General features: G+C 34.7%; 1 protein-coding gene across 2 annotated transcripts; it reads right to left on the bottom strand.

Moving 5' to 3' along the window:
* Window positions 1-93: 93 nt before the first annotated feature.
* On the bottom strand, window positions 94-14,297 carry LOC113516298 (serine/threonine-protein kinase Tor-like). Of its 2 annotated transcripts, XM_052899085.1 has the most exons (11): window positions 14,204-14,297; window positions 13,654-14,086; window positions 9,368-12,693; window positions 9,079-9,248; window positions 8,705-8,990; window positions 6,882-8,623; window positions 6,236-6,395; window positions 5,938-6,153; window positions 4,776-5,147; window positions 3,399-3,713; window positions 94-2,802 (listed from the first exon to the last, which is right to left on the bottom strand). In XM_052899085.1, the coding sequence occupies exons 2-11, from the start codon at window positions 13,874-13,876 to the stop codon at window positions 2,368-2,370; spliced, it is 7,245 nt and encodes a 2,414-aa protein (XP_052755045.1). In that variant the 5' UTR covers window positions 13,877-14,086; window positions 14,204-14,297; the 3' UTR covers window positions 94-2,367. The 2 variants fall into 2 exon arrangements, with proteins under 2 accessions (XP_052755045.1, XP_026756498.2); XM_026900697.3 differs by lacking the exon at window positions 14,204-14,297 and having other exon boundaries at window positions 13,654-14,175.
* Window positions 14,298-14,364: the final 67 nt, after the last annotated feature.

Here is a 14,364-nt window from a genome sequence, read left to right as displayed (position 1 = left end):
CAATCAACATTGTCTTGACATTTGAGCGGGATTTTCTTGATTTTTTTGTTCGTGGTTCCCCGGATGTCTTATCGAATTAGATCGGCAAAAATTTCACGGCCATTCTTGCCGAGTTTCGAGAGAAACTTGATTACGACGCGCTGCTCTTCAACGGAAGCGGGCTCCATGCCGACGGGGTTTCGTTAAGAGGTAACTTCACAGATGGCGTGACAAGCCAGTTCGCACCGCACGGCGGTCAGACCAGAACTGAAGCATTGTTAGGGACATAAGGAAGGGGTCCTGCGCTTACCTGGCCTCCCCACTCCTCTTTCTCGCATTCCAGAACACTTTTATACGAACTTTCCGGACAGACCTCGTACATTTAGAAAAATGGCTCCTCAAAATCGACCACATTGACACTAATCAAGTGTTTTGTGTGTATCTGCTGTATATGAATGTATTTAATAATTACAAATTATATTAAATTACTAAAATATAATTGTAAGAGAAACAAAAGTAAGTTTTTTTTCGAAGATCGTTACGTTACGTTTTCTTTAAGAATAACACAATAATTAAACTTTTATTGTAAATCATTTATATCTGTCCCGAATATACAAAAACAAGCCAATATAATGAGAAATTATAAATGAACAATACTGCTAATGCTATATTTTTATTTGCACAACAATTTAATAAAAAATACATTTGCTTACATACCTAAATAATAACAAACTAATAAGAAGATACGGTGGTAATAACAATATTGATATACTTAGAACTATGAATATAAAAACACATAGACATGACGGCAACTAATAAATTACTTTTACGCGTATTATTTTTATGTATTTTTTTTTATATATATAATATAGAGAAACGATATCTTTATACCTATCTGTATTATACAAAATAATAAGTCATTTGAAATTAAAAAACAAGCTGTTATAATATTAAAATACTGTTAAATCAATGTTAGAAGATAGAAGCATGTCACACTTTTAAGTCATACAATGATATCTGTTGTATCGTTGCGTCCGTCGTCGTAAATAATTAGCAATATTATAACTTTGGTTCGTAAACAATAGAACATACAAGTTTGAATATTATTTATAATGGAGTAGTATTTTTCTTTTAAGTAATATAAGTAAATTTAGAGAACGTTAGTTTTTAAGAAATAGGTTTTATAAACATCAAACTCATTATTACCATAAACTATAGATACAATTTTATAAATATTATGAGTCTTTTTTTATTTTAAGCAATAGATTCTTTTTTATAGATTGAATAAATAATAAACAATCTTAAACACATAGTAAACTTAAAAAAAAAATACATAGCGTGAATAAGTAGCATAATAGAAAAATTCTTTATGTACATTTATTGTTTTTGTCTATGGTACTTTTCATATCTAAACAGTACCATAGACAAAATAGGTGACGGTTACCACTTTTCATCAGGTAGATCGTCAGTGTATTTGTCATTTTAAATTGCATAAAAAAACATAAGTGCTTGAAATATATGATAATGTCAGTCATACATTTAAAACATTTCCAATGATAGTGTATTCAAGTCCAAACAAGATAAATAATATATATAAATAAGAATTAACGAATGAAATTACATTATGACCTAGGGGCCTATTACAAACTTTTAAATAGAACATCAAATGTCATAATTTCATCCATATAATAAGACTTTTTACATAGAACAGCTTGTCCTATTTCTCTCTCGATTGGTGTTCTTAATTTATACTTCTAGTAGCAAAATCTGTAAAACTGTCAGGTTTTAAAAGTTCATAATATGCCCCCTGAATTCGAATTATGTGCCTTAATAGTTAAATAACATTGCCTCTATACAACATAATAATTACATACGGTTTTCCAAATTCACTTGTAATAAATATATAAGTGCCAAGCCACAATGAAAAAAAAAAACATTAGCAATGTATGTATAACCCAAATCTTAAACCACAGTTATTTTCAAAAATTGACGAGAAACAAGTGTATCTCAATTTGTTACAATATAGGAACTCTGTACAATATTATACAAATAACTAAAATAGGTATATATACTTTAGGCAGTCAAATACAATCAGTTATAAATATAACTATTATTTTCTCGTATCAACAGTCAAGCGGATGACACAACGAGTAGAAAGTGATAATTATCGATAACAAAACTAAACATTAAGCAACGCCGCAGAGACATTAATATATACTGTGCTGACCATTTCTATATCCGATATTATCAGATTGAAATACAACAAACGCATTTTACTGATTCACGGCAGAAAACAGGGATATCTCCCTTATCAGAAAGCTTTACATAATATTATAATGAGTACATAACCAATCAAGTAAGTAGCACTGATTGGTGATTGACGATGTCTTACCAAAATGGACACCATCCTAAGTAGCACTGACACAAATTCTCATTATTAGTCGCTAATTTTATCAACAAGTCCACCTGTTTGGGTACACTCACAACTGCCTCCACATGTGGAAAGTCCCGTCCGGTGAGTTTGTCCCGTATTCTGTTCAGAATGGCGAGAGCTCGCTTGTTTAGATTCGCTTCGGGCGGTATCTCTATGGACTCATAGTGGAGGTGATTACGGCTCCTGCTGGGAAGCGTATACGAAGAGTCGATGTCAGAGGAGAAGGTCGATTCTGTGAGCGAACGGTAATCGTTGTCGACGAGCCGCCAGTTCAGTAATGGATCGTACACAAACGCCTCAAGTACGGCCATCACGCTGTCTCTGTGTTTGTGCAACACTTGCATCACAGATTCGCACGTGAAACGATACGTGCCTTCAATGCCAGTGACCTGTGGACAAAGTAAAGGCAAATAGTATGCTATGTATAAAGATTAACCTCCGGGTTCCCGTGGAATCTCAATCTTCTGCAATATTAGATAAAAAATTATTTAAACATTTTTTTTTTTACACTTACTAAATATTCATTATAATAAAATTCACCAGAACGAATACATTTGGTCCACCACAAAAAAAAAAAAAAACACCAACTTCAATCATGGTAACACTAAATTAAATAATTTAGTTTCAGTATTAATTCAGTTTTGTCACAAATAACTGGTTAATGATTGTTGTTATTGCTTTAAAATAACATTATTCTTATTTTAAACTAGTAATCATAACCATGTACCAGTTATTTTGATTTAAAAACCAAACTAATGAACCGATATTGATGAAATTTCTATAGGAAAATATCTGAAAGTACATACTTTTAAATAAAAAAAAATCCTAATCAATTTATAAATGACGGAGTATAAAGGTAATAAACATAACAATACAACCGAATTACAATAGAACCTTTAGTTTTTTTGAAGTTGGTTAAAAAGAAGGGAACCTAGCCATAAAACTATCTAACACATAGAAAAAATATACATAAAAACATCCTTACTTCCATTGCATTGATTAACATTCGTGTCAATCTGAAGGGTATTTTCTCAGGGAACTTTTCTCTTGTTTGCGTCACTTCAAAACAATCCCCAAAGTCTATGTGTAAGACTTTGCCAGTAACCCGATGCAACATGATATTGGACGGGTGCCTGTCTCCAAGGCCGAGGATGTACCCCACCATGCTCATGACAGCCAGAGAGCGTGTGTAATTGGTACGCCGCTCGAACCACGCCTCAGCTGACGGACTCTTAAGCCACAGTAATCTAGCCAGATCGTTTCCAGGAGTCTGCGATAATGTGTGCTCAAATACTTCCACCTGTAAAATGTATTATTTGATATGGCGAAAAAGTTGGTGGCCTACATGATCGAATAGTCGTGAGACAATGAACAATGATAAAAATATAGCAAGAAATGAACTTATCACAGACAGATATTAAATATTCTATTATATAAGTTTTTTTTTATACAAAAGCGGTAACCGTCGCCTATAGACATGAGCAGTACCATGGACATAACAAAGTATACTGTTTCGCTCATGATACCCCCCATGTGTTGCCATTCCTGAGGACTCAGGTGTTATTCCTCTGTACCCTGTAAATTCACGCCATATTCCACTCTTCAAATCGAAACACAGCCATGCAAACACAACTGCTTCACGGTTGAAACACGAGTGGGACAGAGGTACCCAAGCAATCGACTTTTGTACAAAGTCTCCCTCTGGTAACTTATGAAATAGAGTAGACATCATCTGAAGAAAACTGAAAGTAGAACAAGAATCGTACAACCTTAGATTATATAGATAATGTCTCCATACAAATGTTTCGAGAAAGCGGATCAACTATTTTATACAATTTTGTCTCATAAAAAATTAAGAGGGTTTTCTTTATAACTTTTATATTTATTTTGTTTTATAATTTTTGCATCTTTTTAATATGTAAAAACTTATTTTATTTATTCAATAATTAGATAAAGATATGTTAAGATACATTATGTATGTAAGTATAAAGATAAAAAAACGAGTCAACTAATTTGACAATTAGCTAACAAAAAGTTGACCCGTTTTTACAAGCACGGACTTCATAATCTGCAAGGTATGTACCACAAACTGTATCACGTAGTTATGGGCGTATTTTTGGCCATTTTGTAAATGTGCGATGCCATCGGCTACGTAGCCACGAACTTGGATGCATGACAATGCACGAACTGCGAGCATGTTTCCGTTTTACGTAAATATCAAGTTAAATATTCAGAGGCACTGAATTAAATTTGTTTTGAACGAGGTACTATTTTAATATATCAGTAGGTCAGAAGTTTGTTCACTGTTCCTAGTGCAATAATTTAAAAAATATACCTATATAATAAAAAAAAAAAAACCAACCTTATGTTTTAACAAGAGCTTGTGATAATCAGATGCCATTCGCAACATAATTTGCTGCTCTGTATTCAAGGACATTTTGTTGGACTTTTTGTCACGGTAGTCACTTATAAGATTGTAGAGAGTATCACAGTGGGGAACCCAGCCGATGAGGCCCGAGTTAGGCGAAAGCGGTATAACAGCGTATCTCTGTATGGCAAGATCGTGTCTATACGTGTTGGTGTCGGCCTGTAACAGCGTGTTGACGAGGCCGAACAGCTGCATCACCCGCTCGTCCTGGCGGAGGTCCTCGTGGCCCTTCAGAAGGAACATGTATTGCTTGCCGTCTGATCCTTGAATTGTTAGCCGACGCGGCCTCTGTTTTGATTTTATAACCTGAAATATGTAATTTTATTATTTTCCATTATCTCTTATCAGTTCCGTCTATGGTACTTGTGGTGATGGAAAAAGAAAACAAAATGTCCCTATTATTTTTCATCACCAGAATGTCTTATGAGATCACATATATGAAGACCCTTAGTTTACCTAGGTCACATAACCATGACACTGTCAATTTGAAAAATAATTAATACAAAACGCGTCAATAGTTTTTCATGTATACTATTTTCACTGTCAAATCATAAAAAATGTCAGTAAGCAAGTCTTAAAAAAAAAAAACTGAAATGTACATGCGGGATTCACGCACCGAGGATTTCGTACAAATTATAATAATAAAAATTGAAACTTTTTGTGAGTACACTACAAATTTACGATTTCGGTTCTTTCCCATTACTTGCGCTATACAAAATTGCTTTTTGGCAAATTTCGTGACTCTAGGGAACTTCAACAGGAAGTAACCTCTAGATATTGATAACCTTGTAAATGTCAAAATATATGCTATAAACCAGGGGTTACCAACCGGTCGATCGCGACCATAAGTCCAGTCAATCGTGGCAAGGTAAAAATTATAATATTTTGCTAATCTAGTGGAAGATACTCAGACGCAATGCTCATACTAATAAGTAGTTGTTAAGAATATTTTTCAGCATTGCTGGGATCGACTGGACTAGTAGTCGCGATCGACTTCGCGATCATTTGGTTGACCACCTCTGCTATAAGGGTTGTGTTTTCCACTTGTGTATGGAATCCTAAAAACAATTTTATGCCCCATAATCTAATGACTGACCTGTAAATGACTATGTATGGTAGATATTCGTATAATTTTTTCATTAGGCACATAGGAGCCGGGCACTGCGAGCTCGAAATCCTTGCAATTGTGGAGTCGCTTGCTGACGTACTGCAACTCTAGCGAGGTGAGTGACCGGAACTGTGCTAGCAGACGTCTGAACACGTGGTAGTATAAATCCCAGGCCTCGTTCAAATACTTGTCTTCGCCAATAGCCTATTAACAAGTATTGAAATTGTAACATTTGGAAATATGAAAAAGCAAGACACAAACATATTTCTCATAACAAAGTATATACTTTATAAAGTTCACACCAACGCTGCGCCTCTTGCAGGTCCCTTCCATACATTTGAATGAAGGACACTTCCTTCAATGTTTCAGGGGGACGATTCAACATGGCGTGCATTTTGTCTAAAGTTTTGAACATACCTCTGTAATCCTTTTCACTGAAATATAGCCTGAAAAAGTAATAATGACAAGTATTTATCGTTCATTAATGCTTTTGGAAAATATAATAAAAAAACTGGCCGTGGGGTCCCGGCATATAATAGGCTACACCATCCTATCCTGTGGGTGTCGTAAGAGTCGACTAAGGGAGGGCGAGGGATGGGCAGTTGCGTCCGTCTTAAAACATTTCTAAAGCCTGACTACGGTTGCCAATCTGCCTACCAAGCGTGGCAATTACTGGCAAAACCCCCTAAAAAGGAGGCTTATCTTCAGCAGTGGACAGTTAAAGGCTAATATGATGATGATGAATCAAAAAATTTATATGATAGCGTCGTCAGAACAATGACTAAAAATCAAAACCATTTTCAAGTTCGTTGCCGCCCCGACCGGATGCCTCTCAAGTATATGGCCTACTAAATTCTGACCTTCTTTACTAACATAATTTTAAGTCTGTTACTAACATAATGGATCTTATTGAATTTGAATATATTACTTACCTAGAAGCTTCATCAAGTGCAATGAAAACCTGATCATGCCATAGAATTGCAACTTTAATTAACTCTTCAGATATTACAGCGGCTTCGTTTACTAAATTCTGGGAGTGTGTGCACATAGTGTTCAAGATATAGTTTGCTGCAGTCTTCCGTGAAATAAATGATGATTTGGTAGCGACAGTCAATGGATAAACTAAAGCTTGCGGATGTAACTTTCCTATGTCTATAAGGAGAATATGCACCAACTTGGCAACTAAACTTCTCGGTGAATCTATCCTTGCTATCAACTGCGGTATTACTTGCAGCCAAATTTTGACGTCAATCTGTCTGATTCCTTCGAACAAGGCGTCATAAATGACAGTATTATGGCCATGGTCAAACCACAGAGTTAGCAGTCGCAATGTATCCTGTAGTGCACTACCATTAGACAAACTTATAGACTTAAAAAATCCCTCAATAGCTGGTATTGTATGTGTATTTATGAAATCAGCTCTTGACACTTTCTTTTCTCCTGAACCACCCGCTAAACTGCTTTCGGATGTGTTATCTTGCTGTTTATAAAACAATACCGTTTCGAAATTCATGCAAGCCCACGCATGGCACGCTTTATACCAATCCGGTGCGAGATTAGTTGCAGCTGCAAAATTCCTCAATATTTCTGGTATAGACAACTCATTTATTTCCTGTAGTGACTCACACCACGAACCAAGTTTTAAGTGACAACGCGCTAAAAGCTTACAATGGTCCTCGTTATCAGGTTCAAAATTGTCCACAAATCTTTGTAAAACATCATAAGCATAACGTTTGTTACTCGCCTCCCACAAATTTTTACTGTACGCTAAGACGACACGTGGGTCCTGAATACGTAGCAGTATGTCTGGATTAGTAATAGGATCAGAACCTAATATGGATATTATTATTTTTCGGGCTTGATTTATAGCACCAGTTTTCCTACATAAAGACGCAAATTTTAGCCATGTTTGAAAATCCTCTCGTGGAGATAACACTAGGCTACGAATTTGAAGTAATTTTCTCCAATCTTCTACAAGTCTTTGACCTCCTTGTAACCTTAACCACCAACTTTTGCAGATAACATTTCTCCTTTCTTCAATTAGTTTGTATGTAACAACTTCTTCGAGCTCTGTCAATAACTGAGCGTTGACGAGAGCTCCGTACGCTCTCTGGTAACTTTCGCCAACAACAGCTGTCAATTCACTATCCAATAAACTTCTAGCTGAATCTATGTAGTGCCTTGATTCTGACCACTGTCCTTCGCGTATAGCGATAATCGCTCTATAAAAAGCACCTTCTTGAGTGTCTTCTGAGACACAATCAACAAACTTTTTCATAGAATCCCATTCTTGTAAACCCCAACAGGCGGCGGCAGCAATTTTTGACGACTTTTTTCTCATATCTTCAGACATATTATCCCACTGATCAATTGTAATGTTGTATAGCTTTCGCCACTCGCCCATAGCTTCTAAGCACCTCATTAAACCAAGTTTACATTCGCTATCTTGTGGTTCCACTTCTAATTTTTTATTGTAGAGATCTAAAGCTTGTTCCCAATTATGAAGCTTTTCATACCACCGCACATGAATATTTAGAGAACAGTCACCATCTTTTTGTTGCATAATAACTTTTTCTAATAGGCCATTAGCTGCCTCTTTTTGCTGAAGTTTATTGTTAATATGTATAAGAGCTTCCACGACTAGAGTTGATGGGTTTCTTCTGTATTCTGTCTCCTATAGACATAATATGCATGGTAATTAATTATATAAAGGCTATATTTATATTAATTAAATATTAAATACTTCATTTATTACCTTGTAGTACAGTGCTTTAGCATATGCTCTACATTTGATGGCTGTATCACCAAGTAATTTAATTGATATAGGAAGTGCCCCCTTTTCACAATGCTCCATGAACTCGGCTAAGTTCAAAACAGCCAATGCTATTTCAGGTGAATCGGGATCAGTTAAGGCACGCTCCAGGGCAGTTATGAGTTCCCGCCGAGGTTCCTCGCCTAGTTCGGTCCAACAAGACATAAATGCTGGATTGAACAAGTCGCGTGCCAGTTGAGAGTAGTTTTGGGCTAATGTTGAACATGCCCTGTAAATAATAAATAAATATAATTATACTTTATGTATATAAAATAGAAACGACCAAGAATTGCGTTCTTTATTAAGTCCACATTTACCTAATTGCTGGACTATTGGACTCGGTTATAAAGCCCACACTAAGATGACGCAACCATTCGACCCAATCTTCTTTCGAGATGATACTCTTTGTAGACCAACACTTACGTAAATTTTGAACGTTGACTGATAACTTTTGAATTGTTTGTGTATCGCTTGTTTTACCCAGCAACTGAAATGTAATAAGAATCATTTTTTTGTCAATGTTTTCATTTGAATTGAATTGCTTAAACTACTATACAGATAAATGTAAAAAGTATATTTAAAAACAATAAAGAATAGATTACTTACTGCATTCTTTTGATTACGAAGCCTTGTGCGCGTTTCATCTAGGTAGTCATCATCAGATGCAAGTGTTGATACGACCTGTAATCTTGTAACTAATACAATGTACTCTGGACATTGTATTTTATGCTTTGCCAGTATACGATCAATCGATGGTATATAATCAATGTATTCCCGGCCTAACTGGACAATGAGAGCGCAAAGAGTGTTCATTGCTGTCTGTCTTAATAAAGGGTTATTGTCTAAAACCTTAGCAAGCGCCTGTATTATAATCGCAGCATATGGCCTAAAGTACAAATACATAGATAGGTGCTTGATAGTCTCCATCGCCAATTTTGATATCGGGGTAGGAATATTTCTACCATCAAAGAGCCCAGTAATAGCAGGAACTATTGACAATAGTACATCATCCAAATTGTTTTCAAACTTTTGTATAGTCAACAACATCTTTTCTGTTAAATATCTATCTTTAGTTCTATCATATTTTAAAACTCTAAGAATGTTTGGTAGTATTTTTCTCAAATATATTTTAAACTCAATCCCGATAGCAACAGTGATGTGTTCAACCAGCATTATTAATGTGGGTTGTAAATGACTATCTGGTTTCCAATACTCTTTGATAATATCAAATATATCTTCTAAATAAGTTCTGATATGTATCTTCACTACAGAAATCAACTGAGCGAGTTGCGTGAGGAGGAATTCACGGAATTTATTATTGTCAGTATTACGTATCACATACAATAAACTGGGAGTAACTCGAGAAATGTATGGAACAGACTTGATGCCAAGTGATTGGAAAATAATTGTTACTGAATGTACTACACTTGTGTGGTACTGAGCTAATAAGGGGTCACGGAGAATTCTCACCAGTGACGTTACCACGATGGCAGGATAAAACTCGTCTAGGACCAATGGCGACATGTTTACGAGCATTTCACTAACATTTGTATCAAAGTTGTCATTCCTTTCTGTGATAGGTATCAAAGTGGACACTGTCTGGAAATCGATTAATCCTTGATTAACCTTGTGCTTATATGGATCTAGAGCACCCAAGAGTCCTAAAACTCGTATTGTTTCCCTTCGATCCCTCGATTGCTGTTCTGATTTTAAAAAATTAAGCAGCAAATCCATCAATTGTGGATATTCCATGTATGGCATAATCACATGACCTGTGGCACTTATCACCTGTCCAAATGACCATAAAGCTACACTTCTTTTTTCAGGTTGATTAGGATCTGAGAGTATTTCAATTTGAATCGCCATTAATTCATGTAGCCATAGACTCAGAGCATTTCCACCACCATTTACTTCAGCCAAATCTCCAATAGCTTTTAATATTGTTGACACCATAGTGGTATTACTCTCCTCTTCCCTTAATTTTGGTACAAGCACTTTAAGAATTGTGTCAATAAATTGTCTAGTAATTCTTGGAGCATGACAAATTATATTGTTTATCATTCTCAAAGACTGTTCCTTATTACCTGTAGACTCCGAGTGTTGCAATTCCATTAAAATTTGTACAAATAATTGTCGAAGGGTAGGTGTAGTATAACTAGGATTCATGTTACTTAATCTTCCAACAACACATAATGCTAGATCACCCACTTCAGTATTTGAATCATGAATGGCAACAAATAAACAATTTAAATGTTCTTCCACTGCTAAGTATTTATCAAAAATAGGATTGGTAAATATTTCTAAAACTCTATACCGAACTTCATGATCAAAATCTGATCTACCCACTGACAAAAGTTTGCCAAGAGATTCATCTACTAACAAGTTTAGAGTTCTAGAATTTGTCTGAGAACATCGCTCAACTGCTTTAATTAATAATCTTGCTGCAGTTTTTACAGCTTCCAGACGTACGTCATGCTGTTCACTTAATAGATAATGATCGGTGCACCTTCTTATGAAAGACATTAGGGTATTGTTCCACTCAAAATCAAATGAACCCAGAGTTCTCAGGGCTAAGACCAACTTTGTAGCATCATGTGCTTCTACCATCAAAGCCGTAGACATGATGTGCATAATCTGATGTTCAGAATTATTTGGATTATATGGTTTTTTTCTGAGTATTAGTGACAACATATTCAAAAGTCTGTCAGTTATTTCTTTCCTTAAAGATGGTAAATTTTGACTTAATTCCTTAAAACATGTAGTGAGTTGTGGGCTTAGTCCTGTTGCACACATTGGTTCCAATAATTCTCTCATTTCATTAGCAACATTTTCTTTCATAGCAAAGCCTAATAATGTCACACAGTTAAACAAAGGGGTGTCTATTCCATTACGTTTCTTTGATGAGTCTTTGATAGGTAGTGTTAATTTTATAATTTCTATGATTCTGCTTAAATACTGTTGAATATCAGCCTCAACAGCGACACAAATAAGTCCCAAAGTTGTAAAAGCCATTGCCTTTTCTTTCTCCTTACCATGAAGAAAAGTTATTAAATGGTTAATGATTGATTTAAGGTGTTTCCTTGCAAATGCTTCCCTGTTAAAAGCAGCCAACCTAGGAATTATGAGCAAAAGCATTTGATGAACATTATGAGCTCTTGATACTTGTTGAGTCATTATATCAGCACATATAATATTACACATAGAGTCATAATTCTCAGTAATGAGGAGTTTACAAATACTAGATTCATGAATTGTGGAAACTTGTTTCTCTTCAGAAAAATTATGTACAGACCATGAATTTTGCATTTTGGCACTTAGAGAAGACATATCATCAGACATATCTTGTTCGGAATCTAATTTCTGCATTAGTGTTGTATATTTTTTCTCCCAAGTACTATTGGAACATCTCAAAAGTTCATTTAAAATTAACAATGCTGTATGAATACTATCATCTCTATTCTTAAAGGTTGCAATGGCTTCTTCATAACATTGGATATACCAGTGAGCTTTATTACTCTGTTCAGGTATTTCCCTTTGTGCAGTGACAACAAGAGCAGCTCTTAAAGCTTTAGCTGCTGCCTCTCTAACTTGATCTTTGGGATCTCTCAAAGCTAACATTATGTGATTGAAAAATCCATTTATATGCTGATAAAAGTATGAAGGCATGGCAATTGCTAATTCTCTCAGAATTAAGACAGCTGAAAACCTTTTGCCTTCATTTCTATCATCTTTTAACCACTCAAAAGCTCTCTTTACTTCATACTCAACATAATCACCTCTTTTAACTCCTAAAGTCATAGCTAAGCGACCCATGGTTTTTGCTGCTAATTCTAGAACATTCACATCTGTTGTAGGAAAAATATTTCTTAAGTAATCAGCGTAGCGAAGGGTTCTTGTCTTAGTTGTCTCTGTATCTCCACCAATAAGGCATACTGAAAGAATAAAATACAATTTAACACACACATTTTGCTCTGCAAAAGAAACCAGATTAATGATACATTAGCCTTGCTCAATGCTCAAATATTCATTATTTAAGAAGAAAAGTTATGGCCTCTTAGTGCCTATTGTAAAAAGTAACAAGTAATTAAGTGAAATAAACATTTTATCACAATTATTTATAAAATGTTGATAGAAGTAGTTTTTTTTAATTAGTAATAATAGAACTCCAACTGTACTATTGGTTTATGTTGACAAGGTACCAGTGAGTGATGATAGATTTTCATCTATATGAAAGGTAAGCTGGCCCATTGTGATAAATATACCACAAATTAACCACAATGGTTTTAAGGGTTTCCCTTTGATGTGGATGTTAGCTAAACAAATCTAAATAGCAAGCTTATAGATACAAACCATTACGCATGAAGGTATGTATCAAGCAGTACTAAAAAATCAATTTGAATATATAATATTATATATATTAAATCTATATATTTCAATATTTCACTTCCCAAGCTGTATTAAGATATTATTAAAAATTCACGATAATGATGTCATTGTATAAGATTATATTTGGTAAAATATATTACTCATTAATGTAAACTTAACAATAAATTAGAGTGGGCTTAGATAGATACTCTTTATTGTTTCCTCCAAAAGATTACAATAGTAAACTTATTCTACAACTAAACTATCATTACAGTTACTACTAATTTCAAGAAAATGATGCTGCTGTTTGGCGAATTCAATACATTCTAATTATCTTGTCATGTTTACTACACAATTTCCTCTAATATTTTTACGGTTAACCGACCGTCCCCTGATACACATGCTATGGATCACTAAGAGATACATAAACCCCACTTTAAAAAAACCTGAATTGGAGAATTAATCAAGCTGATTATCTTATCCATATTAAACTCCACACTCCACACTCCAAAACGAAGTTTCAGTACCTATTGTCAGTATTCCTGCTTTTTTCTCATTCATATCGTAGCTAGAAGTCATTGCGTGTATTTGTTGATTAAAGTCATCCAGAACTTGTGACAATGAGTCCTGGGACATCTCACGAAGATCTGTTCTGGCAAAGTGCAGTAACTCTCGTATAGCTTTATGTCGGGTGTCTGCATGGCGAGACTTTAATCCAGATACGAGTTCAGCCACTTGATAGGTAGTCATTTTATAAAAGTTTTGTTCTAATACGCTATTAATTATTAATTAAGAACGGCAATTATAGTTCACTATTCATTACGAACACAAACAAACTGAAGACTAATAAATTGTTCACACAATTATTACATATTCCCGTTGTGAAAAATGCGATAATCATATTTAATGTTTAGTTTTTTCATTTAATTTCATTGATGTATAATTGCAATTTTTAATGCACTGTAAATAAACAAATAAAATAATAAATGATGTACAAGTACAAAAAATTCATGACAGGCCCACAGATTACAAAGAGTATGTCTAAAGTCTCTAAAGATAAACACAGCTAGACCAAACCGACTAAACTAATAGATAATTGCTTCCAAATCACAGATTACAGAGTATGACTACCTTAACGTTCGAGCGTCGCATTATGATATTATTGTTTATTATTTCCTACACCTATTCTACCTGCCATACTAGGAGGACAGCATAAATTTTGAAACACTTAATAGATA

Source organism: Galleria mellonella, unplaced genomic scaffold (assembly GCF_026898425.1).
Source record: "Galleria mellonella isolate WM207_F2 unplaced genomic scaffold, CSIRO_AGI_GalMel_v1 utg56, whole genome shotgun sequence".
NCBI classification, from domain to species: domain Eukaryota; kingdom Metazoa; phylum Arthropoda; class Insecta; order Lepidoptera; family Pyralidae; genus Galleria; species Galleria mellonella.
This window is presented reverse-complemented; position numbering and strand designations above follow the sequence as displayed.